Source organism: Numenius arquata, chromosome 8 (assembly GCF_964106895.1).
Source record: "Numenius arquata chromosome 8, bNumArq3.hap1.1, whole genome shotgun sequence".
Lineage (NCBI taxonomy): Eukaryota > Metazoa > Chordata > Aves > Charadriiformes > Scolopacidae > Numenius > Numenius arquata.
The window spans coordinates 7869483-7894161 of NC_133583.1; the positions used below are offsets into that span (position 1 = coordinate 7869483).

A 24679-nucleotide genomic window follows, 5' to 3' on the forward strand; every position below is an offset into this window, starting at 1 on the left:
TGCTGGGATTAGAGTAAAGCTTGGTAAAACTGGTGAGGAAGTGTTGGTTGGAGTCTTCTTCCTTCCCAGACCCATCACGTTTCCTAACCCTTCCCACACCTCTCCCATCCAGCTTTTCAAGCCCCAAGCAGCACGAGAAGTGTCACTGGCCCTTTACTCCAAACGCTGTATTCTTTTTATTTACACCCATGTGAAGTAGCAGCTGGATTTAAAAGGTGCTTTGGGGACTGTGCCTTCCAAGAGACTGATGCTAGTAGGCTATGCAGTTGCATGACTTCCCTTGAGCCTGTGGTCACCTTGATCCTTAGCATAGTGCTACGGTTGGCTTCCCAGGCTGAGGACAAGCATTTTAGTAGCTACCGGTACTAGGATGCAGTAGTGCAGTCCCCAAAGAGGCATAGAATCATAGAATGGTTAGAGTTGGAAGGGACCTTAAAGATCATATAGTTCCAACCCCCTGCCATTGGCAAGGACACCTCCCACTAGACCAAGTTGCTCAAAGCCCCATCCAGCCTGGTCTTGAACACTTCCAGGGATGGGGTATCCACAACTTCTCTGGGCATCTCTGTAGGTGCCTAGTGACTGGAAGTGAGTATCCAGCATAGTTGTGTCACTTGGAGGGATTTTCATCCTATTCAAGTAGAAGTGCGGGTCTGAAAATGTCCATGACAAAACAAGGCACTTGAGAGAATGAGTTGCTTTTGACAGTCTTGGTCGGTGGTCATTGTATCTCAGAGCAGAATGATCTTGTAATTTGGTGAAATGTGTGTTAGAGCAAAAGGAAATGTTGATTTTCTGTGATACCAGCAGGTTTATTTTATTCTATTATTGTGCTTCTGGCAGGAGGTCTCTCCAAGTTGCATCAGAGCTCTGAGTGGGCCGGAAGAGTGGCTCAGGAGAAACAGATGCAAAATGGAAAACATGCATGTATTGTCTTAATTGCTTTTTTCCTTCAATATTAGCATTAATTCTGAACATTTCTTTTTTGAAACAGGTGGCTTCTATCTACAAAGACCCAAGCATTGGAAATTTAATTAATATCGTTATTGTGAAATTGGTCGTGATACATAATGAACAGGTAATGGAAGTGGTTTTCTTCTCCTTCTGTTGGACACTGGCATTTGCAGTGAGCATTACAATGAATAATTAAAATAACTGCTTTCTGTGTGTCGCTTGTTAGGATGGTCCTGCAATATCTTACAATGCCCAGACAACATTAAAAAACTTTTGCCAGTGGCAGCAATCCCAGAACCACCCTGAAGGAAGTCACCTTCAACACGATACAGCCGTGCTTGTTACCAGGTATGGTGAATATTCTCATGAGAACAGTAGCCAGTCGTGTGTCAGAGGCTGTGAGCATGGAATGTATGCAGCTATGGGAAATGTTCGGCTTTTGATGTGGGTGTAATGATGTTTGCAATCATGGGAGCGGTGTAACTTTGAGCAGAACTGGGATAATGTTTCCACCACACCGGTAGATGACTTCGAGCGGTTCAGGACTGTCCAAGGTCTGCCCGTGGGTTCAACATAAGATGAAAAACTCTGACTATGGTAGGGAGTTGGTTCAGACCCTGACTGGACAGTGTGGTCAGCCAGCATGAGAACATCTGGTGGAGAGCCAAAAATTGCTTTTGGATGTTGTTGTTATTGTGCTTGTACCTTAACTCACTGCTGCATTGAAAATTAATGTGTCAGGTCTGTTCTGCTTTCAGACAGGATATTTGTAGAGCGCACGACAAATGTGATACTCTGGGTAAGGAAAACCTTTTCTTTGTCTTTTAATAACTTTTTTTTGTAGTGACAATCTTAGTTGCCTGTGCTGAACCGTGGACAATGTTTCTTTTTCTATCATAAACCTCTTTGTTCTCTCCTAGGTCTGGCAGAGCTGGGCACAGTCTGTGACCCATACAGGAGCTGTTCAATTAGTGAAGATAACGGACTGAGCACTGCTTTCACAATAGCACATGAACTTGGCCATGTGTATGTTTTATGTAAATACATTTACATTTAAATAGCCCAAGATTTATGCTAGCTAGGGCTTGCCAGCCAGGCTAGGCTTGGGACCTGCTGAGCCTAATTATTTGAGAAGAGATAAATATACTTGTGTAGAAGGTGTGCCACCGAGGAAGATTAGGCAGTGGTGTGACGCCGGGAGGCAGTGGTGGGGCTCCGGAGCCCATCTGAGAGCAGTAAAAACAGCAGACCCACGTTTTGGGGAGGATGAACGACAGAATACCCCAAGCAGCACCTAACCAAGGGAGGAGAGCTAACAAAATGTCCCTTATTACTGCGTCTTCCCACATCTACATGTGGGTGTCAGTAAGATCTGCACCAGCAGCTGTGACATCTTGGCCGAGCCACTGGAACTAGCCAGGATTTTGGCCAGGGCCAGGAGGTGCTGGGTGCCTCAGGGAGGACCAGGGCAAGAGGCAGGGATGCATCTCACCTGGCCTTCAGGGCTGAAGTCTCCTCCAAGAGCAGGTACTCAGCCTGCCACAGCTTGTCCCGGTGCCATGCGTGATGCTACTGAAGAAAAGAATTTACCCAGGGTGTCTGGCAGGCGATCAGGACGTGTAAGTGAGCCTGACCCACCTCCTGGACCATTTCACAAAGGAAAATCTCATGCAGCTGGACATCTTCAGAAGAGATGCTGTCATTTAAGATTCACCTCCTCCCATGGAAATTCTTTTTAACTGATTTTGTCTTTTTTTCATAGTGAGAAAAATCATCTTAGATCACACAGTTCTTTACTCACCAGCTACAACTCAGTCCCAAACCATCTCACACCTGGTTTGTGGTGGAGGCCTGTAGGTGTGGGATGGATGAGTACATGGGAACAGATCTCTCAAAAACTCCCTTTTTCTGCACAGAGAGCTGGCTGAGAGGGTCTATTTTAAACCACAGTAGCATTTGTTTAAATAAGATTTCCTGAGGGAAAGTCCCTGAAGGTTTGGTGTTCCCCACACCTAGCCTGTGGCTAATTCCTTGGCTAATGCTGCCCCAGAGCTGTGGAGGGGTTAGAGGAGCTCCCGAGCAGGGAGCCAAGTGAAAAGGTGGTTCCTTGGAGGTAATCTTAATGGGATACAAACTCCCCACCCTTCGAAGGGAGGATCACACCGGGTCATTTCCCTTTCTCCACTTCAAACGGCAAAGCGCTTTAAGCCATTCTGTCTCCGTTAGCGTATTTGCCGCGTTCTTCAATATGTCACGTGCTGCAAACTTCGCGTGGGTTTCTGCTGATACTGATGCTTGATAGCATTTTGTAAACCTACCACATAACATGTAGAAGCCAAATCTATCCCCGGTGCAGTCCTGTTTAGGCATCAGCACGAAGGATCAGCATGCAGTCATTCAACTGCATGAGAAGACATTTTGCAGCCAGCGTAGGGTGCTGCCAACATACATGACGGACTTGGACCACCGGTCGTTGGTGGGATCAAGTAATTTATCTCCTTCAGAAACTTGGCTCTTTGGATCAATTCCAGAGAACTTGCCATTTTCATGAAGGTGGGGCCAGACTCCAGCCTGCCTGAGGGATGGCGACCTTCAGCTGAAAAGGAAACTGCAGCTGAAATTGCATCTCACTCCAGGCTCCCTCAAGGACTCGTCTGGATAAATATATGCAGTGGTGGTGTGGACAGCTTAGCAGGGTGCTGCGTAGCTGTTTGCAGACAAGTGCTGGGAACCCAGTTTGAGCAATGCTTGTTGACACTTATGAATATGTGCATATTAATACTTTTCTTCTGTAATATCTGTCAGTAGCACATCTCGGAAAAAATCTTGGGTTTGCTTACATTTAATTCACGCTGTTGCTCTTGCTGTGCTAAACGCTTGACATTTGCCATTTAACTGACTGTACTTTTTTCTGTTTTGTTTCTCTTAGATTTAACATGCCGCATGATGACAATCATAAGTGCAAAGAAGATGGAGGTAAAAATCAACAGCATGTCATGGCACCGACACTGAACTTCTACACCAATCCCTGGATGTGGTCAAAATGCAGTAGGAAATACATCACTGAATTTCTGGAGTAAGGCCTTGCATATGCATGTGTTAGGCTGTTTTCACATGTGCATGCCATCCCATGGGGCTCCTCGGTTAATCTGAAATCCCAGTGTGCAGCGTTTGGGGGAAATCCGAGGGATTCGTGTGTGCACGCATCCTTTACGTGGAGCAGGAATGCACCCCTGGCATCCAGTCCCTGCCAGTTCAGCCTCGTGATAAGCTGGCAAGGACCGGCCTCTCTATGGGGAAGAATAAGTCTTCCCCCATGGATATTGCTTTTAAGGAATGTGTGTTCTTCTCTGAACCTGAAGAGTGAGTTTTCCAAGCCCTGTGGCCCAGATACGGAGCCGTGTTTTAGGAGGCAGATTGAATCTGCCTTTCTGCTCTGCAGGTCAAGTGCCTTGGCACTAGTCCATGGTGGGAACACTCTTCCAGCAGCCCGGGGGTCAGTTTGATGCACAGTGATCACTCATTTTGCTGTGATGCCTTCCCATGTGTTGTGATGGGGAGCAGAACGAAAGCCACGATGCTGTCCTGGCAAATCCAGTAGCTCAGTCCCCCGCTTCTTCTGCTGATCAATAATTTTCTTTCTAAATATATACTGGCACTTATTTAGCAACTAACCGCAGGTTGTGCATGCTCAGAAGTGCTTTTGCCAGGGTAGCTGGCTGCATGGTGGTGGATGGTCGCTAGCACAGCATGGGCGGGTGATGAACGGGTAATGCACCCTCCTGTGCTTGAGTCTGCAGTAGGTGCTGTAGTGCTTGTTAAATATGGCAGATGTGGTGCACATCTGCCCTGAGACTGGCTCAGGTTAACGCCAATGAGTTCTAGTCCCATCACCTCCTGTTTAACACCATTTCTCTGCTTTGCGTTGTAGCACTGGTTATGGGGAGTGTTTGCTTGATGAACCTTCATCAAGAACATATACATTGCCTCAGCAGCTCCCAGGGCTGATTTATGACGTCAACAAACAATGTGAGTTAATTTTTGGACCTGGATCTCAAGTGTGCCCATATATGGTAAGTGAAATTCCACACCTTGGTTTTCCTGGTGTTGCCAAGGCAAAATGAGGTCCCCTGGGGTTGGAAGAATGGGAGGCTCAAGAGCCATCAAATTATTGTCAAGTTTGTCAGCTAACGATAAAGCCTAAGGGGATAATTTCATAAAGGGTCATCTCACTGGTGAGGCAGGTGGCATATATTTATTTCATATTTTGATCTTTTCCATAACTTAAGCAGATGCAGTGTCGACGACTTTGGTGTATTAACATTGATGGCGCGCACAAGGGATGTCGTACCCAGCACACACCTTGGGCTGATGGGACAGAGTGTGAGCCTGGAAAGGTCTGTAATACCTGGTGGTCCGTGCCTTGTAGCTGTTTCCCAGGGCTCGGGCTAAGCCTCTCAGTCAAAATCATCCTATCTCAAAGAGCATTTTTATGGGGCAAAGCTTCTATCTGCAAGGGTGGAAGCCCAAAGCAGCTCTGTGTGTTTTAAAATTGGTATACGTGGGTCAGCTCTATGCCAGATAATGTGATTAAAATCAACTGCGTGGCATAACATTGTTTTAAAGTGGGTATTCCTTCTGGAGTGCTTATCTTTTTAGATTAATGCCCTTGAGTGAACTCTCGAGCAAAACTTTCGCAAAGCTTCCCTAGGCTTTTATTAGAAATTTCCTATGTGATGTGACCAATTAGTAATTTTGTGTAACAGAAATTTGCCAACTGGCTTCTCATCTTGACAACTTCAGAGTAAAATATAGAACTGGTTGACGTTTTCTGTATGGAACAGTTTTGGCAGTAATTCATAGAAACTTTCAATTTCCATGTGCAGTATTAGTTTCCAGCTAACATTTTGTTTTATAGAATAAGTATTTAGGTTTTAGTTGTCCAGATCTGGAGAAAAAGAGTTGAGGATTTTTATTGTATTGAGATACTGAAGCCTTTGAAGAAAAATAATAGCTAGTTTTCCTAATTTTTGTCTGAATGAAAGTATTCTCCATCTAGGTCTAGTAAAATAAGTGTGATGTTATTCTATAAGGTATAACTTAAAAATTTTCTTTTCTGGCTATTAATGATCAACAGTTAAAGTTTTCTTTAGAAAGAGTCAACATTTTAATTCATAGTCTTTCAAATGTATTTTAATACAAATATCTGGATGCTATTTTAGATATAGCTTTCCATAAAGGCTTGGTAATTAATTTTTTGTTGCATGTGTCTGCAAAGTCAATTGTTCAGCGATGCTTGACTGATTTCCTTCAAGACAATGGGCAAAATGTATCAATTTACCTTCCTTTCTTAGGGAAAAGCACAGTCAACACGTTTGTTTTTATTGTTGAGATGTTTAGAGTTGTGGTTGGAAATCCTATTCCTGTGCTACCCTTTGGAGCCACTAGTACACTGATTTTTAAAGTTTTTATGTAAAATCCTCCCTTTTTTGAGACTCAGGATAAAGTTTAGGTATCTGTGGAGTCCCCTTGGCTTGAGACCTTGTGCTTTCAACTTCTCCATTTGTGAGCTTGGGGTCTGCTCACTGCTGGAAACTCAGAAGTAACTGAGTTTTTTTTTCTCAAAATCCAAATAATCTGGGCTGCAATTTTGTTCCGACAAACCTGCTGTTACCCTTGGATATGGCCAGAGTGATGTGCAAACAACTGCAATTGAGCAGATTAACACCTCCTCAGAGTTACTGTGTTATCCAAAAGGCAGTGTCCAGCTGCATGGCTCTTAATAAAGACCGTGTAAGCAAAAACATTTCAGTCCACAAATTTAGCCAATTTGACAAGTTTAGACAAGTTGGACAACTGTGACCTGAACTTCTCAGCTGAGAGCAGATGGGCTCTTAAGAAAAGCTAATTCGGTCCACTCATGTTCAGGCATTTGAATGTATTCTCACAAAAAGGCTTTACAGAGTAATTCTTGTATCTCTGTGTCAGTCTAATTCAAGCTTAAGGTTTGGATCATCATAAAATCTCTTCTCCTCAGAGTTTACTTGGGCTTGTGAAGTGCTGAGGTGCGAGTCTGGAGTGCTTTTCATTGGAATAAATCACTATTTTGGTACTCTGCTGTGGCCAAGGGCCCCATCAAACTGCTGCTTGCTGACTAATGCCTTGCCTCAAGTCTGCGTGCTTAAAGTCTGTGATATACGGGTTGGCAGATGGAGAAAATACCGTGCCATTTTTTACGGAGATATCTTTGGAAATGAGGGAGCCTGAATAGCTAAGAAAAATCAGCTAGCTAAAATTACTGGCATGTAGATTTAACCGGGCTCTATATTTATTCTTAAATCAAGGACACTAAAACAACATGAGAGTATTAGCTTATGCATATTTTGCATGTGAGGACACCGAGTTTGATATCGCTAAATCGAGTAGTAAGCCCAGCCCAGAGTTTGGCCTTTGCTGGGTGAGCACCAGTTGTGATGGTTTACAGTGTCTGACAGCACCAGTGCATTGTCGGGGGGAAATAAATCACTGAAAGAAAATAAAGAGAGTCGTAAACTTGGGCCTCCATCTCTTGCGGTTTTCAGGGTTGTTTAGAGAATGGTAAAAGAAGAGTAGACAAATAGTAATCATTTCTGTCTCCTGCCTTATGGCAGCAGGTAGCGTATATGTTATGCATGCATGAGGCTTCACAGCACTTGTCTGCCCCCTGCTAATCTATTCAGCCAAAGTCAGCCCAAGGATGGGAGCTGGATTTGGTGAATTATCTGGGACTCCGGTGGCAAGACAAAGGAAAGGAAAGCCTGTCGTCGTGTCTCCCGTCCCTGCCATTGCTCTCCTGCTCAACTGTGTGTCTGAGCTATTTTGAACTTGCTCCAGACAAAAACTCTTTTATTCTCTTCATTCTCTGATCTGTAAGCTCATAGGAAAGAGAACGCTGGCAGGCTTTTTAGTTTTTCCTGTTGTAACTCAAGATAGAAATTATTTTTAAAATACAAAAGGCACGAAGGTTGCACAGCCAGACTATTCACAGTGTGGTTCCAAGAAACACCATTGCGTTTCCATAAGATTATCTTGCTGTTTATTTAAAACAGCTGCTCTTTTTTCCCCCCTTTGATTTACCATCAACTCCAAACCCCCAGTTTTTAATAAAATCAAGGGACGTAGGTGATTTCCTGGTTAATTCTCAACCATGGGATGGGAGATGTATAGGTCATGTCATGGTCTGTTAGCTATGTTCATTCACTGGTTAGCTATTCAGTCATCTTCAAAGGGTCAGTGGGGCCAAGCATGACTGTGGTTATATATTTAGCTGTGAGCATCAACATTGCTGTGAATTCTCCGCTGGGACAGCGCTGTTGGATTGATGTTATATATTTTTGTACGGTGATGATAGCTGTCGGACCTCTTTGTCCCTGTGCAGGATTGGCATAGGGGACCCCGTCCTGCAGTTTTTCGACCCTCTAAATGCCAGGAGGAGTTGTGCGTCATAAGGGTTTGTCCTGAAGCAAAGGAACAGGCATTTCAGCATATTCAGTTCTCGTCCTTTACTGTAGCAGATATTTTCCAGCCAGTTTCTAGCTGGGCAATCAAATCTTCAGATGAAAGCAAATACAGGGCACATCGCAGCCTGGAGACCATGCCCATCTCTGAGCAACCACCACATTTAGGGCCCAAGCTACGAGTTGTTCAGCTGCCCTGCAAACCATGCCCATAGGCAAATGCACCTGAGATCAGCTTTATTCATCAGGAAAGCGATGTGACAAGCTGGCCATCGTGCGAAAAAGGTGTGAACCATGCTGCAGAGCCAGTGTCCTATGGGCTGGATGCACAACTGCCATGACAGCTTGATTTTGGTCTGTTTTCCCAGACAGCTTTCTCCAAGGTGGTTCATCAGGATGTCTAAAAAGGGGGGTGAGCTTATGGTGGGTGTGTCTTGATACAACCTTAGTGAACGGGCTGGAAAAACACGGTACGTCAGTAAATTTGACTCCATTCCCATAAATATTGTCAGGTGTTTCCCTGCCTGAACAGCATCTGATGCAGAGAAATATTGCAAGGGAATATTTTCATGATGCACTACGCGTTTTCTTCTTTACGTCTGTAACCTTTTCTAATCTGTGAGCAATCAGCAATGTTTGGGCTTCCTATAATTGCCAAGATTTAGGCATCTGCCAGCAGATTAGCCCATATCTGGGTTTAAACCTGCTTTAACAAGCGCTGTTCAGTGGGAGGGAAGCCCCTCATGGGTCTGAGGGACACTTTTCCATTTGGTGAGGCCAGAAGGTGACTGTCTCCTAGATCTCACCTCTCCAGAAGTCTGTGTAGTCAAACTAGCAAACATAACCCAAAAGCACATTATTTATACCATAAAAATGAGGGACGGGGGCTTGCCAAGATAATTTAAACCAGTTTTCCAAACAAAAGAAAACAAGAGTTATAGCTGGAAAACAAAAGTGTAGGCCAGGCCTTGGCAAGTCCCATGTTATGGCTGAGTGAAAAAAAAAAAATTACTTTGGATTGAGGAATTCATTTGTCTATTTTATTTGCCCTTTGGTTTTGGAAGTTTCCTTTCCCTCTTCTGTTCTGAGGCTTTGTACAGCTGTGGTGAGGTTTGAGTTTTCCCTGGTGTTTTTCCCTGCTGTCTGTCTCTGGCACAGCGCGGTTCCTGCTGCTCTCCAGGAAATCAGATAAGCGGCTTTTTGAAAAGCCAGCGCTGCGAGCGTCGCCGTGTTGTTCGGCACCAGTAACCAGGGGATATTCGGTGGTTGCTGTGGTCCTCAGTCTACTTCTCATAAGTCGCTCCCGTGGACTCTGCAGTTTGCCTTGGCTTCTTCATTTAAGGGTGCAGAGAATAAAAAATAAAAAAAAAAATAATGGGGGCGACAGACAAAAAGTAAAGAAGTTGAATTTTATTTGATTGCAAAATCCTTGCTGCGTGTTGGGAGTGGTTGAGAAATAAGTAAGCGTGAGTCTGGGCGCCCAGGCTGGTGGCTGGCGGTCGGCTCGTAATGCAAAAGCAACGCAAAACCCACCTCTCCCCTCTCTCTCCTTCGCGCCCAGCACTGCCGGTTTGGGATGTGCGTGCCCAAAGAGCGAGAGGCGCCGGTGATAGACGGAGCGTGGGGGACGTGGAGCCCTTTCGGGACCTGCTCGAGAACCTGCGGCGGCGGCATAAAGACGGCGATACGAGAGTGCAACAGGCCCGAGTAAGTGCCCGGAGGGGAAGCGCCGGTGGGTGAAATGGGGAAAAGCGGGCTGGGTTGCCCAAATGGGCTGAAATCCCCTTCGGCTGTCCCCAGCCCATGTCCACCCCAGGGACTGGTGGCTTTGTCCCAGGGACCAGTGGCTTTACCTGGCATGGATGAGGCAGCACAGGAACCCAGGAGGAGCCCGTCACAGGTTTGGTTTGTGGGTAAAGTGCACTAAAAAGGGATCCCTTCAACAGAGAAGAAAGCAGCTATTTCTGTGTGGGGGTATTGCCTGCTCCTTTCCTGGGGAGGCACAGTTGGGGTCCCACTTCCAAAGGTGTTTTTCTTTCTCCAAATCTGTGGATCGGAAAGGAGGAAGAAGGGAAGGAGCCATGTTTTTTCTCAATTTTTCACCATTTTACCCCTGCTTTGGCTACATTTGCAGCAGTTCCTACAGGCCAGATCCTCTTTACAGAGTTCTACCACTTTACTCCTGCTTTGGCTGGTTTTACAGCTTTTGGCTGGTTTTGCAGCTGATCCTTTATACAGTTACATGTCAGCTGGTGCAGACTAGCCAAACCTCAGCAGAAATCTGTGCCCCATTAAAAAGTGGCACTCGAAAATGTTTGCCGTCAGCCTGGAATGCAAAATTCCTGCACCCTTTGAAATAGCAGGGAATTTTGCCGTGGGCTTTAAAGAGATGAATGCGTGGCTGGCAAAATATTAGTAATAGGTTGAGCAACTGGTATGAAAACAGCCTGTTTACATAAATTGTGAGCTGTGCTGGTTTCTGTTTAACTGCGTCCTTTCAGCCCACGAGAGCAAGAAGGGGTGAGCAGGATGCTCCCCAGGCTCTCATTTGGGACTGTGATATGGAGAGGAGAGGGGTCTGCGGAGGCCCTTGGACCAAGGGGTCTTAAAAACATCAAGCAGGCTCGTTCCATTTTCTCGTCATTGGTGTTGGACGGCACATTGCCAAGGAAATTGCCGTTAGTGATGCACCAGTGACAGTTTCATCACTGCTAATGGGAGAAGGGAGAGCTTGTACGTGTGGCATCGGTGGTGAAGTGACAGAAGAGGCTGGCTCAGCATGGCTGGGCAAGTGTTGAAAGAGAAGAGAGGGGTTGAGGCTAAAGGAGTCAGACACCAGCACGTTAATTAAAATGATGCTGAGAAACACACAAGCCGAAAGGAGTTCTCGTCTCACTGTGCTGAGTCAGCACACGCCATATGGTTGTCCAGTAGCCATGGAGACGCAAAAATAAAACATCTTTCCACACGCAAAAATAGCTATGCTGCTGAACCTTGCGATGCTGTCAGAGAGAAATATTCCCGTCTTCTGGAGGGACACCTGTTTGGACTGATAGCTTTTTGTGATAGAAAATCTCCTTTATCCTAAAGGCTAGTCAAGGGATTTTAAATTCCATCTTCTCTTATAGCTTGTGTTCTGTATCTTGGTGTTTTTTGAGGCATGTTGCTTCGGCTGGGATTTGCAAAAGCACCTAAATACGCCAGGCACCAAGCTGCCTGTGAGATACCCTGCGTTTATCATTAATAGTGGTTATTTTCCAGGCCCCCTTTTGAGAGCTGTGTAACTGGCACTGACCTCTTCTCCAACCCCTCATGAAGTCTCCGCAGGGAGTCGTCTGTCCTAGCACCGTCCATAGAGCTTTACACCGATTCTGTTGTTTTGTCCCCATAATTTGACATCGCAGTGTGGGCTCCCACTGTCTGTGTTCCTGTTCCTGTGGGGCTGCTGGGACCACGCGAGTGGATGAGACACCACTGGGTGTAGTCTGCCTTTCTCCTCTATTGTAGAAGGCAGCAAAACCAACCCAGATACCTTGAGTAACATCTGAAATAGTTTTCATTAAGTCTTTTATTTTCAAAGACGGCTTAGCTTATTTAAGATTTCTTTTTCGTGCATGAAGATCTGAGGTGGTATCTTGCACACCAGTAAAATATTGTGTTAAATCTGGCATTGACGATGAACCCCCTCCACCACGGTATAGAAAATAAGGCTGCAGCTCCTGCCTCTGTTTGTAATGGGCTGTGACAGCTACGTGGACAAGTATCTTGCAGGGCTGTAGGAAGATGTAAGCCTCTGAAAATGTCAGCAGACTGTGTTTTGATGTAAGCTGAAGGAATGTATTAGCTAATCAGACCAGACCCTTCCCACCAAGATTGCCCACTCGGGAATCCAGGGCTGGCTGGTACAGACAAAGCCTGCGGCTGCGGTGCATCACGCAGAGGGTCTGTGGTGCAAGCTCTGGTTTTCAAAGCAAGGCGTAGCTGCAGAATTATGGGGAAAAGGCATATTTCATAAGATGTCGATACCAGGAGCCCTGTTTTCAGGAATGGCTTTCTGGATGGGGCAGTGTTATCTCTGAATGCGAGTCAGATCACGTCTACATTTTAGACCATCACAGAAGTATCCACCTGTGCTGAAAGCTGCCTGAGTTTGACATGTAAACACATCTATAGATAACTGTGCTGGCCACTGGCAGCACACATACTGATTCCTGGTCTCAGGGCTTCCCGGGATGCTGCAAGAGATCTCACACTGCTCTGTGCAGACTGGAGCTTCACAGATGTTTTTCTGCAGTCGCTGAGTGAGCACAGACACATGGGCAGACGTGCAGATGAACACATGTGCCCCGCAGGTGGTCTCCAGGGTCCTTTCGTTGTGGCAGCCCGAGTGCCCCCGGGCGCAGCAGCATGGGGCTGAGCACATGCAAAGCACCCCCAAAATCAGCAATTCTCAGCAAGTTGCCCGTGTCTGGTGCTCCTGGACCTCTGGGAGTTGGGCGCTGCCTTAAGGTCTGCAAGCGAGAATGTTCAAGGTTAGTAATTGCGGATGATGCATTAAGCAGTGTATATTTAAGACCTGTTGGGGTGGGAGTGGGGATGAGATCCCGTGGTCCCCCAGGCTTGTCTGCTGTGTCCTGAACGTTCCTGACGTGCTGGGAGGAACGCAGCGAAGCCGGGATGTGCGCAGGAGCTTGTAAGGGGAATTATGCTCGATTGAAAGTGGGTCCACGCCAGCCATTAGTTGATCAAATAGATGGTTCAGAGAGAAGGGAAGTCGAGAGAGAACAAGGAGGTTTCTATGCATGCACTGCATTCCCTTCTGCCTCTGCAGTACATCATTGATGATTATCCATAGAAATATTACGTAGTGTGAAGTATCCCGTATTTCTTTGTGACACTGAAAATCGATGTTGTACGAGGCTGACTTATTTTTCAGGGTCAGCTCTTTCTGTTTACTCAGACTCTGTGAAAAGCAATGCTGGTTTAAAAACACCCTAAAACTGTCAGGGTGGTTTGGGACTGTTTTGAAATGTCAGAAGTGTGAGTGTGCTTCAGCCCCAAACACTGGCTGCAGGGAGATTTACTGCCACGGTTACAAAGCTGACAGTTTGCAACACGATGGCAAGTTTTAGCATCTTCAGTTTGCTGTGTGTCCATGTGCTCAATGTCATCTCAATCTCATGGGTCACGTCTAGAGACAAGGAAACTATACAGTAGCTTGGGATCTTTGGCTTTTGTTAGATATACCCCTAAGAAAAAAAGGTTTCTGCATGTTCTTCTTAACTAACTTAATATTTTAAAGTCTCATTTTAATTAAACTGATTTATATATTATTTATATTGGATTTATATTGTAATTGCCTTTTTTTAAAAAAAAGAAATGCTGTGTTAGAGATTTGTGTAATTTAGAGCATTTGTCAAACTGCAACAGTCCTGCTGGGGTATAAATGCTTTCGAAGTGAAAATGCTGAATCCTGTTAACTCCCCTGTGAATTATTCGGGTTCACTGAGACCTGGAGTGTGCTGCTGCCGTAGCTATGAAGTTTGATTGCTCAACTGCAAACACCAGAAACCTTTGCAAGTGACACACGTTTAGTTTCCAGATGGCATGTGAGAGCTGCCTCAGAGCAGGTGGAGCTGCTGTTACCAGCTACTGCTCCGCTCTGTGCCTGAAGACAAATCATACCCCTCAGCATTCAGGGCAGGACTCGAGAGGTCTGCGCCATGGCAGTGGGTGTCTCGGCGAGGAGAGGATGCTGGCAGGAAAAATCCCTTGTGTGTAGCTGCTGGTGGTGCTCTGCATCTTGCTCTCAGCTGCTGGAGGAGATAAATCCTTCTGTCAGACCTGTGAGCATCCCTAGTGTGTTGCTGGTGGGGTGGTGGGAAGTCTGCCTGCCCTTCCCTGCTTTGCAGGTAGCCTTTGGGCAAGTGCAAGTTGCTCTGTGCCTCTGTCTCCCCACTTATATCACAGGAACTCTGCTACTTGAGTCACAAATAAGAGTGAAGAATTGTTATTTGTGGGAGAAAAGGCGCTGCTGGGCTTCCTAGGTGGTTGATGTGCAGAGACGCTAAAAAAACTGCTCAGCTGTAGGAACTCGTTGACTCCCTGTGTGTAGAGACCCTCATACATGTGCAGGGTGTTTCTGTGTCTGTTGTGTCATGCAATGTGCAGAGCTCGCAGTGGGCATCTCTGTGCTAAGGGCAGGGGTGGTTCCCGTTTATCACTCATTAGTTCATGTTTCGAAGGGTCTCTAAGTGGGCAAACCGGCCTCCTTCCCATGGAGGCTCAATGGGAAGATGCGTTCTGCCAGCATCCGTGGGGAACTGATGGGCATCTGGTCCCATGACAAGACAGAGCTGATCCTGAAGGAAAGCGCTGAAATGCAGGAGACGTGGGTGCCAGGGCTTCAGCCCCCAGCATGTCGCTTTTCTGATCTGCACTTCTTGCTACAGCAAGCACTTGTTTTGTTCAAGGGTTGGGTAGAAGATGTAGGTTTAGTGGTTATTTTCAGCAGAGGCTAGAGCTGAGCACAGACGTCATCTTGAGCTTCGAGGGCCACTCTCTGCCTCTTTACACATGTCCCGGCTCAACGTGGTCAGGACACGGTGGTTCTGGCCACTCAGGATGCTCTTGCCCTCCTCTGACTCCTCTGAAATGGTCTGTGAAAGGGAGAGGCTGGGGCTGACCTCAGCTGGTGGAGGGTTTCCCATGCTGGTGGCTGAGATTGTTGTTAACTTCATCTCTCCTCAGTGCAGGTCCTAGTTGGTATAATTCTTCCCTTTTGGATAATTACAGCTTTGCCCAAGTTGACCTTGCCGACATTTCATCCAGATTGCAATATTTTTTCTTCTGTAACATCAGGGAAAAGCAAAGCTGCAGTTTTTATTATGCATATTAATGGTGGTAGCTTGTAGAAGCCTCCACCATGCCCTCCCAATTTCATTTGAAGTTTCAGGAGAGAGCAGCAGAGATGGTGGGGTTTGGTTTGTTGGTTTTTTTTTTTTTGGAACATTTGGAACATGGTGCATCCTTCTTTTATTTTATTATGGCAATTCATTATATACATAGAAGGCTGCCCGTAAGCAGGCATATGAAATCTTACTCAAGTTCCTAGAAGAAATGTCCATTGAACAGGCAGTAAATAGGATAGCTTGGATCCCAGAGGTACTTTCCTTGCAGCATTACCGTAGCTGAAAATGAGCCGTCACCAGAAAAGTGCCTTCTTCTGGGCTCCTCTGACGCCGTCCGCATGCAGCTCGCTCCCGGATGGCTGCTGACAGCAGCTGGAGGGGGAGAGGCTTGTTTGGTCCCCAAAGTGAGCTGTTATCTGGCAAAGGCTCCGTCTACACATGAGGACAAAAATAGTTTTATGACTACAGCCCTGAATCTGGGAGTCGGGAAATTCAAAATGACAATTTCTCCTAGGCTTATCTGCTGGCTTTTATGTGGCTTGGATGGTATCACTCTCTCCAGTTTATACGAGAGTCATCCTACTATAAAATTGGGGTTAAGTATTTACCGGCTGTCTTCAGTGCTTTCTGGAATACACGGAGATCAAGTTGTTTAAAAGTGTCTAGCATTACCATTTCTACCATTTTGGGCTAGAAATCCTGAAGGACTAAGTGCTTCCTGGCCTTTCAGCCTCTACAGGGAAGCCCTTTCTCTTTTCTGCTGTGATGTTTGGTTATTTGCAACCCACTAGGTCACGTGCAAAACTTTCAGCCACAAATCCATAGGACCGATGGGTTTGTGGAGGGATGGTTCTCCTGTATGGGATTCCTCAGTGTGAAACTAAATCCTCAGATGGGGAGGAAGATGTTGCTCTCCCTCTCTGGTTTCTCTCACTACCGCTGCACTCATTAGAGAGCAAATATTCCCTTTTTCATCCCTTTTTAGCATCGCATATACAGTCTTTTTTTTTTTATTAGACACCTACGTAATCTTTCCTACTTGTCAGCCTGGGATGTTAATTAAAGACAGGCATAGATGTAGACAGAGCCGTCAAAGTGGTGTTGAACAGGTCACAGAACTGCAACTGCATCTCATTTCCAGCCCGATCCCAGCCAGCTTCTCTTTCTTGTTTCTGCAGGCCTAAAAACGGTGGGAAATACTGCGTGGGTCGTCGCATGAAGTTTAAATCCTGCAACACCGAACCGTGCTCGAAGCTGAAGAAGGATTTCCGTGACGAGCAGTGTGCCGACTTCGACGGGAAGCACTTCAACATCAACGGGCTGCCCACGAACGTGCGCTGGGTTCCCAAGTACAGCGGCAGTAAGTGGCGGGGAGGGGAAGGAGATGCAGATCCTGCCTTCCGCATCGCCGCCTCGGGGTGAGGGCGTCGGGATAACGCGCTTCTGGTTTTTCCTCCCTCCCATCCCCAGTCCTGATGAAGGATCGGTGCAAGTTGTTCTGCCGGGTGGCGGGAAACACGGCGTATTACCAGCTGCGGGACCGTGTCATCGACGGGACGCCCTGCGGTCCCGACACGAATGACATCTGCGTGCAGGGCCTTTGCCGGGTAAGTGTTTTCCCTTCTTTTTAGCGAGGGTGACTGCAGTTTTGCATGGCAGGGTGGCGCTTCAGCACCTTGTTCCACCCAGTTGTTGGTGTGCCCTCTTGACTCGGGGGATGCCGGCAGCATCCGCAGGCTCCACAAGCCCAGGCTGGAGCCTGGGGCAACCTCCAGGTTTGCAGAAGATCCACGCGTGGAGGATGTTCATATATCTGTCCTAAATTACGGAGGGCTGAGGAAGGCTGAGCCTCAATCCCAATGATGCTTCCTTCTGTGTCTGCCCCGGTTCTTCCCGGTCTTCCCGGAGCACTTTACATTTCCATTTACAGTTATATTTCACGTTTTTCTCTATGGGAACAATTGATGCAAGAATTTTCTCTAGCAAAGGCATCGCCCGGTGCAAATGGCAGTTCCGATTCTCGCTTTGCAAAAAAAGCTGTTTGTTTGAAAATGGTGTGGGATGGCCGCACAGATTTTCAGCAGAAAAATGTGGGGAAGCAAAACAATTTGTCTCACGGCAGCCTTTTGCATACAAAGCTTTTGTGTGCCTTAATTAGGAGGTTTGTAAATGCTGTTCTAGTCTGTATTTGCTCAATCTAGTTTTTTCAATTTTTCTCTTAAAGCAAGCTGGATGCGATCATGTGCTGAATTCAAAAGCAAGAAGAGACAAATGTGGTGTTTGTGGTGGGGATAATTCTTCATGCAAAACTATTGCAGGCACATTTAACACGGTGCATTATGGTAAGAATCTGTTGCTAAAAACTTTATAGTGAAAAATGCGGGTCTATAAAAGCTATTACCACACTTAATCTACAAAAACACTGATGTAAAATGCAAAATCCTTCTAGCTATAGCATATCGCATTTTATAACTATTTATGCTATCCCTAAATGAAAAGTATCGGCTTGTGTAATGTGAGGTAATTTTGCTCATTTCCCTTCCCCCCATAGAAAGCAAATGAAATGTCTGTGTAATAGCCTTGACTTTCTGTTAAATCTTTTCTAGGCTATAACGTTGTGGTCCGCATCCCAGCTGGTGCAACTAATATTGATGTGCGTCAGCACAGTTACTCAGGGAAACCGGAGGATGACAACTACCTGGGTGAGTTGCAGTCCTCGTTTCGGTCCAGAACTCTGCTTTATTTTTTGGTGTGGTGATATATCTACTGGCTGTTCTCTGCTAGGGAGGATGAAGAATTCATTTAAGGGAGATGTTTTCTTATCGAGAATCTTTCTCATAAGTCTACCAAACATTCAGTTTTATCTTACTCCTTCTTTTTGTTGATGAAATCCTTGATGCAATGTTTGGGAGGCCCTTAAATCATAAGAAATATCCCCTCAGAGTTCCTCTGGGGCTGGGAAGGAGTTTCAAGCCCGGGCTGGGGGTGGGAGCTGAGGCACTAAGCTGGGAACCAAACAGGCTTCTGAGTTCTGCTGGAGTCTCCTCATCGCAATTTAGCACATCTCTGCTGCCACCGTGCCTTAGTTGGAGAGTAAATATGTCATATCCTGAATGACGTGTACAAACAAATCCAAAGAGAAGTTATTTTCTATTCCCCTCAGAATAATAATTCTGATTTCACTTATACTCAGCCCCTCTTGTCCCTGCCCAACAATGAGGTGTAACTGTAATGAAATACCGTGCGCCAAAGGTGTTGGTTTGATTTAAACCTAACAATAACTTGGCCTTTGGCTGTTGGACATTGGACGGCTGGTGGTTCCTAGCCCATTGGAGGTAAAGAACCTCATTTCTTTATGTCACTTGAGAAACAAGTAGGGGAGACTATCGTGCACCAAAGGAAAATGGTGCTGACAGCTTTGGCTGTCGCTCCGAAATGCCGCCCATGTGGCTGGACCCTTCATTTGGGCAAAAATCTGAGCGGGTCCTCCCTGTCCTCATTCCCAGACTGGAGTCATTGAAGGCTCTCTGTCCCTCACAGCTGCTTTGCATCATTTCTGCACGTTCACATCAATGAAATGAGACGGTGCAGCACGAATGCACATCAGTACCGAGAAAACCTTACTGAAGAGTGATAGTTTTCCATCCTGGGGGAGGGAGATACGTTTCATTATTTATCTTTTCTAGAAATACAATCGGCCCTGTGTTGCGCTTATTCAAACTGGGTCACCCCAGAAGGAGCCCCAAAGAACTTCTCAGCTCTTCTTGGAGAGCCTTTAATCTTCTTGGGAAGCAATGCAGTCAAATCTTCTTTAATGTTGCTTTAATATTGCTGGGAAAGCATCTCTTCACATTAGGCCTGACTAGAAGCAAATGAGAAGTGTGCATGTGTCCACTTCTGTTGCAGCTCACTGAGTGTGAAATCTTGGGCCCTCAGAACTGTGAACCTTGTAGTTGCTTAACAATTTAGGAGGAATTTGGTGTTGTCATCAAGTCCAAGACGTGTACCTACTGTTGTAGGAGATACGGTAAACGGGAAGGAATCCTTTAATGGGTTTTACTACTGCCTAATGACATTAAAGCCTCCAAAGTGTGGAATTTGGTTGAGTATAGCATCTGCTTGAGTTTTTCTCCATCTATGTCTGTTTGCTACCGAGCAGTGTTTTGCTTCATTATCTCTCCTCATTCAGTGTAAAAACCTTCCCTTTAGTGTTTTGGTGTTAAGTTTAGGTTTTTCAGTACAGAGGCTTTGTAGTAATGTAGCTGTGATGGGTGAAATGGTGGGGAAACTAACTTAGGAAATTAGCTACATAATCGCATTAGTGTGAAGTTGTGCAGCAGACTGCTGTTTTCAGGAAACTGTTCCTTTTATAAAGCATTTAGGCTTTAAGCCTCCAGTGCTTTCACATACCTTAAGATTTGGAATAATAAAAAGTATGGGGGCGGGGAGGGAGAGAGAGGGGGAGATACTGACCACACTCCCTGTAATTATCTACTGGAAAATGACATTTGGGCAATTAGGGTACTCGCATTTACCCTAAGAACACACCTGGAAACAACAGGGAAGCCACCCTATCCACACGGCTAACAAAAAGGTTTGGGCAGGGTTATTTCTGTAATAAAGGAGGGGATACAGGCTGCGTGCCCTGCGTCCAGCAGCCGCCCGGCGTGTCTTTTGGGTATCTCTCTGCCCTGGGTTATGCGTGAACCATTTAGCAACGACTTCAGGCATTCAGCCTTCATTTTAATGAGGCTCTCCAGTGGAAAACGGAGAAGGCACAACGTCTGCAAGAGCTCTGCTGCTCTCTTTGCATCCTTTCTGCTTGAGAGTGCCAGTGGGCTTTTCCTCCCACCCCAATGAAAGGGAGCCCTGGGAGCACATGACCCACGTTATTGTGTACGTATGAGTTAATTCTGCGTCTTTAGTTCTTGTTTTTTGCACCTATGCAGCCTTATCTAACAGTCAAGGAGACTTTATATTAAATGGAGACTTTGTCGTCAGTATGTTTAAAAGGGAAATCAAAGTTGGGAATGCTGTGATCGAATACAGCGGATCGGATAATACTATTGAAAGGATTAATTCTACAGATCGGATTGAGCAAGAAATAACACTTCAGGTGAAGTATATGTTGTGCGTGTGGAAAAGTCTGCCCAGCATTATTGGACTGAAAACGGTGGGCAGCGAAGTCTGTTGGTTTACTCTGCTTCATCTGTTTTCCCTTCAGGTTTTATCAGTGGGCAATTTGTACAATCCCGACGTTCGTTACACATTTAATATCCCCATTGAGGACAAACCTCAGCAGTTTTACTGGAACGCGTATGGCCCGTGGCAGCCCTGCAGTAAGCTCTGCCAAGGTGGGTGCTTGGGAAGGCTTGAAAGTAGACATGGTTTTGCCCTGGATTCATCTGGGATCTGGGCAGTGCTGTTAAAACCCTCTCCATGTGCTTCCTTTGGGATTCTCATATTATGGGGGGGATTGTTTCCCTGGGCTGTGGTGGTAGATGGTGTTGCAGGAGATGTAGCGCTGCTCTGCTGCCTCTGGGTTTCAGAGCAGGGCACCTTTACGGCGCCTCTGAGCCAGCTCAGCCTTGCAACCCACTTTGCAGGTGAGGAAGTCAAGCACAGAGAAGGTGAAGTGGCATTGCCAAAGGCTGCAGGAGGCATCAGTGTCTGGTTTGGGTCTGAGGCCCAGCCGTTCCCACCTGGCCATCCTTGCAGACGTGCTGCAGCTCTGCCCGTGTCCATCCTCCCCGTGCTAAACCCCTTCTGCTCTACTTAGAGAGTCTTAACCCCCTCCCTGTTTCTGAAAGAGATTTAAAAGCATAATTAAATGTCTCTTAATTGCTACTTTAAAAAGAGTAAGAGAAATACCTGATTTGATTGCTTTCCTGTATGACTGAAAGGAGGTTGTAGAGAGGCAGGGGTCGGTCTCCTCTTCCGAGACACAGGCAATAGGACAAGAGGAAATGGCCTCAAATTGTGCCAGGGGAGGTTCAGACTGGATATTAGGAAAAATTTTTACACTGAAAGGGTTATTAAGCATTGGAACGGGCTGCCCAGGGAAGTGGTTGAGGCACCGTCCCTGGAGGTGTTCAAAAGACGGGTTGACGTAGTGCTTAGTGACATGGTTTAGAGATGTGGTTTTTTGTTTTTGTCAGAGTTAGGTTGATGGTTGGACTAGATGATCTTAAAGGTCCCTTCCAACCTAGACAATTCTATGATTCTATGACTTAATGTGTGTTTTTTTTAACTGCGTAGGAGAACGAAAGAGGAAGCCCGTGTGTACCAGAGAGTCGGATCAGCTCACGGTGTCGGACCAGCGATGTGATCGAATTCCCCAGCCTGAGCCCATCACTGAGCCTTGTAGCACAGAATGTGAATTAAGGTGCATTCTACTCAGCCAAGTGTATACATTACATCGTATATTTATTGTTTACTCCTCTTTCTTTTCACCTCTCACCATAAGTCCTTTTCTCAGCAGCCTGTATTAGATTTTTAAAAAAATAAAAGGATTAGCAGTTGCCTCTTTGTCAACCAAGAGGGATTGACATCCACCAGCTGTGTTTTGAGAGGCACTTTTCTACATTTTCACATGTCTCTTGTTGGATTAAATCAGTGCTAACTTTAAAAAGAATAATTAACCTGATGTTGAAAAAATCTCCCTGTGCAATACAGTGCCTGAAATTCGCATCTGCCTGGATCAGAAATGCTCAGCACCATCCTACAACCAGCCTGTAAAGAGGGGAAAAACATATGCTCCAAGCAAAAGAGTAACTAACTAAGACTTGGATTTATCATCATTTGCTTAAAGCGAAGAATAGGCTTAAGTGTAGAGTGGGTTTGGGGCTGTCCCCAGAGAACTCCTGGCAAGCTGGAATTGATGGAGCACGGCCTAAATCATTACAACCCATTTTTCCTTTAGAAAGCAATCTGTTTTCCTTTCTGGAGCTTAAATATGGTGGCATTAAGCGGCTGCTGGTGAAGCAATTCAGATGGCCGCCTTTCCCGAGGGGTTTCTCTGGCGGTGTTTAAACCCGGGGCTGTATGGGGGCTGTGGGTCGGGTTGTCGCGGTAACAGCTGTTGCCATTGCAACAGGTTGGAAACTTGAGAAGGGGAAATGCAGGAGTTTGAAAAGCAGGCAGGGATGTGAGTGCTCTGCCATTCAGGAGCTATTGACTCCAAATCCCCTTGATCTTATTCTTCTCCTGGCTGTGCTGAAGTTTGCTCTCTCAGCTTAGGAGCGGGGCTCCCCACTCCCTGCACAGGAGCTTGAGCAGCCCAGGGGTCTCCAGGACCCTCAGAGGACATCACTGACTCCTTCCCCAGGAGCCACCCCTGCGAGGTGCGGGGAACAATCAGCTCCTGTTGACTCAGGGTCTCCAAAATCTCCTTGGATCAGCCCTCGTGTCCAACATCTCTTACCAGAGCTGGGGCTGAGGCTGATGGAAAGCGGGGGTGTATCTCCAGGTGGGTCCTTGAGGGCCACCAGCACCAGCCCTTGCTGCCCATCTCAAGAAGGAGGCACCAGGGTGGAAGTCTATCATAGAATCATAGAATGGTTCAGGTTGGAAGGGACCTTAAAGATCATTGAGTTATAGTTCCCCTGCCATGGGCAGGGACACCTCCCACTAGACCAGATTGCTCAAAGCCCAGCCTGGCCTTGAACACCTCCAGAGATGGGGCATCCACAACTTCTCTGGACAGCCTGTTCCAGTGTCTCACCACCCTCACAGTGAAGAATTTCTTCCTAATATCTAAATCTCTCCTCTTTCAGGTTAAAACTGTTCCCCCTCATCCTATCACTCCAATGCCTGATAAAGAGTCCCTCCCCATCTCTCCTATCCATCCAGAGGGAACAGCCCTAATCCCTGCTGACACCTCTGGGGCTCGTGTGCTTTGAAGAAAGTAGTTCGCTCACACTTTGGAGAGCTGAAAGTGTTTTGCAGGCATCGTGCCTCGTGGAATGCCTTGTTGCACATTTCAAGCCTGTGTGGATCATGTTCTGTTGCTTTATTTGTCAGCTTTTTGTTTTCAGAGGCCAAGGTGGCACTCCTGTAGGGGAAGGTGGGGTAGAAAGCCTCCAAAGCACTGCTCCTTGCTTGGTCATGGACTCTCCCCACCACCTTGTGTGGTCCTGCAGAGTTGCAGCATGGCTTTGCTGCTCATAAGAGAAATTTGGTGATAGTTCCTTCCCCGCAAGGAGCAATGCCAGGGTTAATTGCCTCAGGTTTTTGGAAGCCACAAAGCATTGGGAAGTATTGTAAAGAGCCAAAACTTCCAGTTCAAGAGTGTATATTCCTTATTAATGTCAGACACCCCTGAGCACGTTACCTGCAGATTCCCAGAGCCCCACAGCTCCTTCTGCCTCTTCTGATCCTCTCCAAGGCAGGCGCCTTCGTGTGGGGCCATGGATTTTTGCCCCACCAGGGCTGACATTTGCTTTCCTCAGGTGGCACATCGCGAGGAAGAGTGAGTGCACAGCCCAGTGTGGGCTGGGGTACCGCACCCTGGAGATCTACTGCTCCAAGTACAGCAGGTTGGAGGGGAAGATAGAGAAGGTGGACGACCGCTTCTGCAGCAGCCAGCCCAAGCCGAGCACCAGGGAGAAATGCACTGGAGACTGTAACGTGGGAGGGTGGCGGTACTCGGCCTGGACTGAGGTAAGGGATGCTCGATGGTACAGCAAACGCTGTCTCCTCCTTGCTCAGGGTTGTGTCAGGCTGTTTAGTTTGCAAACAGTCTATATATAAAAGTTGGCCATGGTGGTTCTGCTTCCATTGCTTTTTTTGAAGGACACTGTAGTCCAAATCAGCCTGGTACTCCTTACTTTCCACTGCAATTTATTTATACTTTTAAGCATCCCAGTGTCTGTCTTCATCACGCTAAGCCATGCTGGCTGTCTTCTACTGTCAAAGCCAGCACCGCTGCCAGGAGTTGGGGAGGACATGTTACCATCGGCAGAGGACTTCTGAAATTTGTTTCCTTTACACATTTTGGCTTTTCCATGAACAAGAAAATTCCTTAATGCAAGACTGGCACCGAGAGAATGACTAGCCTGGGACGTTCCAGGGAGGGCACAGTGAAGGCGAGCTGGCTGGTTAGAATTAATCTCTCCTAAATGAGAACAAGCAACAGCCATTCGGGAGAACTGAAAGGCAACAGTTGTAAAAGCAATAATGGGGTTATAACCTGAAATGAATTTGTGAAAGTCATTGCCATGAGATTTTATTAAGCTTAGCAAGATTGGCTTTTTAAAGGAATATATAAAGTAACAGCCTGTTACTTAAAGTGCAAATTGTTCTTCCGGAGGTTTTCTG

General features: G+C 46.4%; 1 protein-coding gene across 2 annotated transcripts in view; it reads left to right on the plus strand.

Moving 5' to 3' along the window:
• The window catches only part of ADAMTS9 (ADAM metallopeptidase with thrombospondin type 1 motif 9), an 80882-nt gene that overhangs the window by 15051 nt on the left and 41152 nt on the right, over positions 1-24679 (plus strand). The window contains exons 5-20 of one of the 2 annotated variants that reach the window (XM_074152669.1): positions 995-1078; positions 1181-1302; positions 1713-1753; positions 1875-1980; positions 3884-4030; positions 4886-5027; positions 5247-5351; positions 10012-10157; positions 16540-16721; positions 16832-16968; positions 17586-17703; positions 17968-18063; positions 20311-20477; positions 20586-20715; positions 21620-21746; positions 23812-24022. In XM_074152669.1, coding sequence (XP_074008770.1) covers positions 995-1078; positions 1181-1302; positions 1713-1753; positions 1875-1980; positions 3884-4030; positions 4886-5027; positions 5247-5351; positions 10012-10157; positions 16540-16721; positions 16832-16968; positions 17586-17703; positions 17968-18063; positions 20311-20477; positions 20586-20715; positions 21620-21746; positions 23812-24022 — 2061 coding nt within the window. The remainder of the gene's footprint in view (positions 1-994; positions 1079-1180; positions 1303-1712; positions 1754-1874; positions 1981-3883; positions 4031-4885; positions 5028-5246; positions 5352-10011; positions 10158-16539; positions 16722-16831; positions 16969-17585; positions 17704-17967; positions 18064-20310; positions 20478-20585; positions 20716-21619; positions 21747-23811; positions 24023-24679) is intronic. The other variant, XM_074152670.1, reaches the window with a different exon arrangement.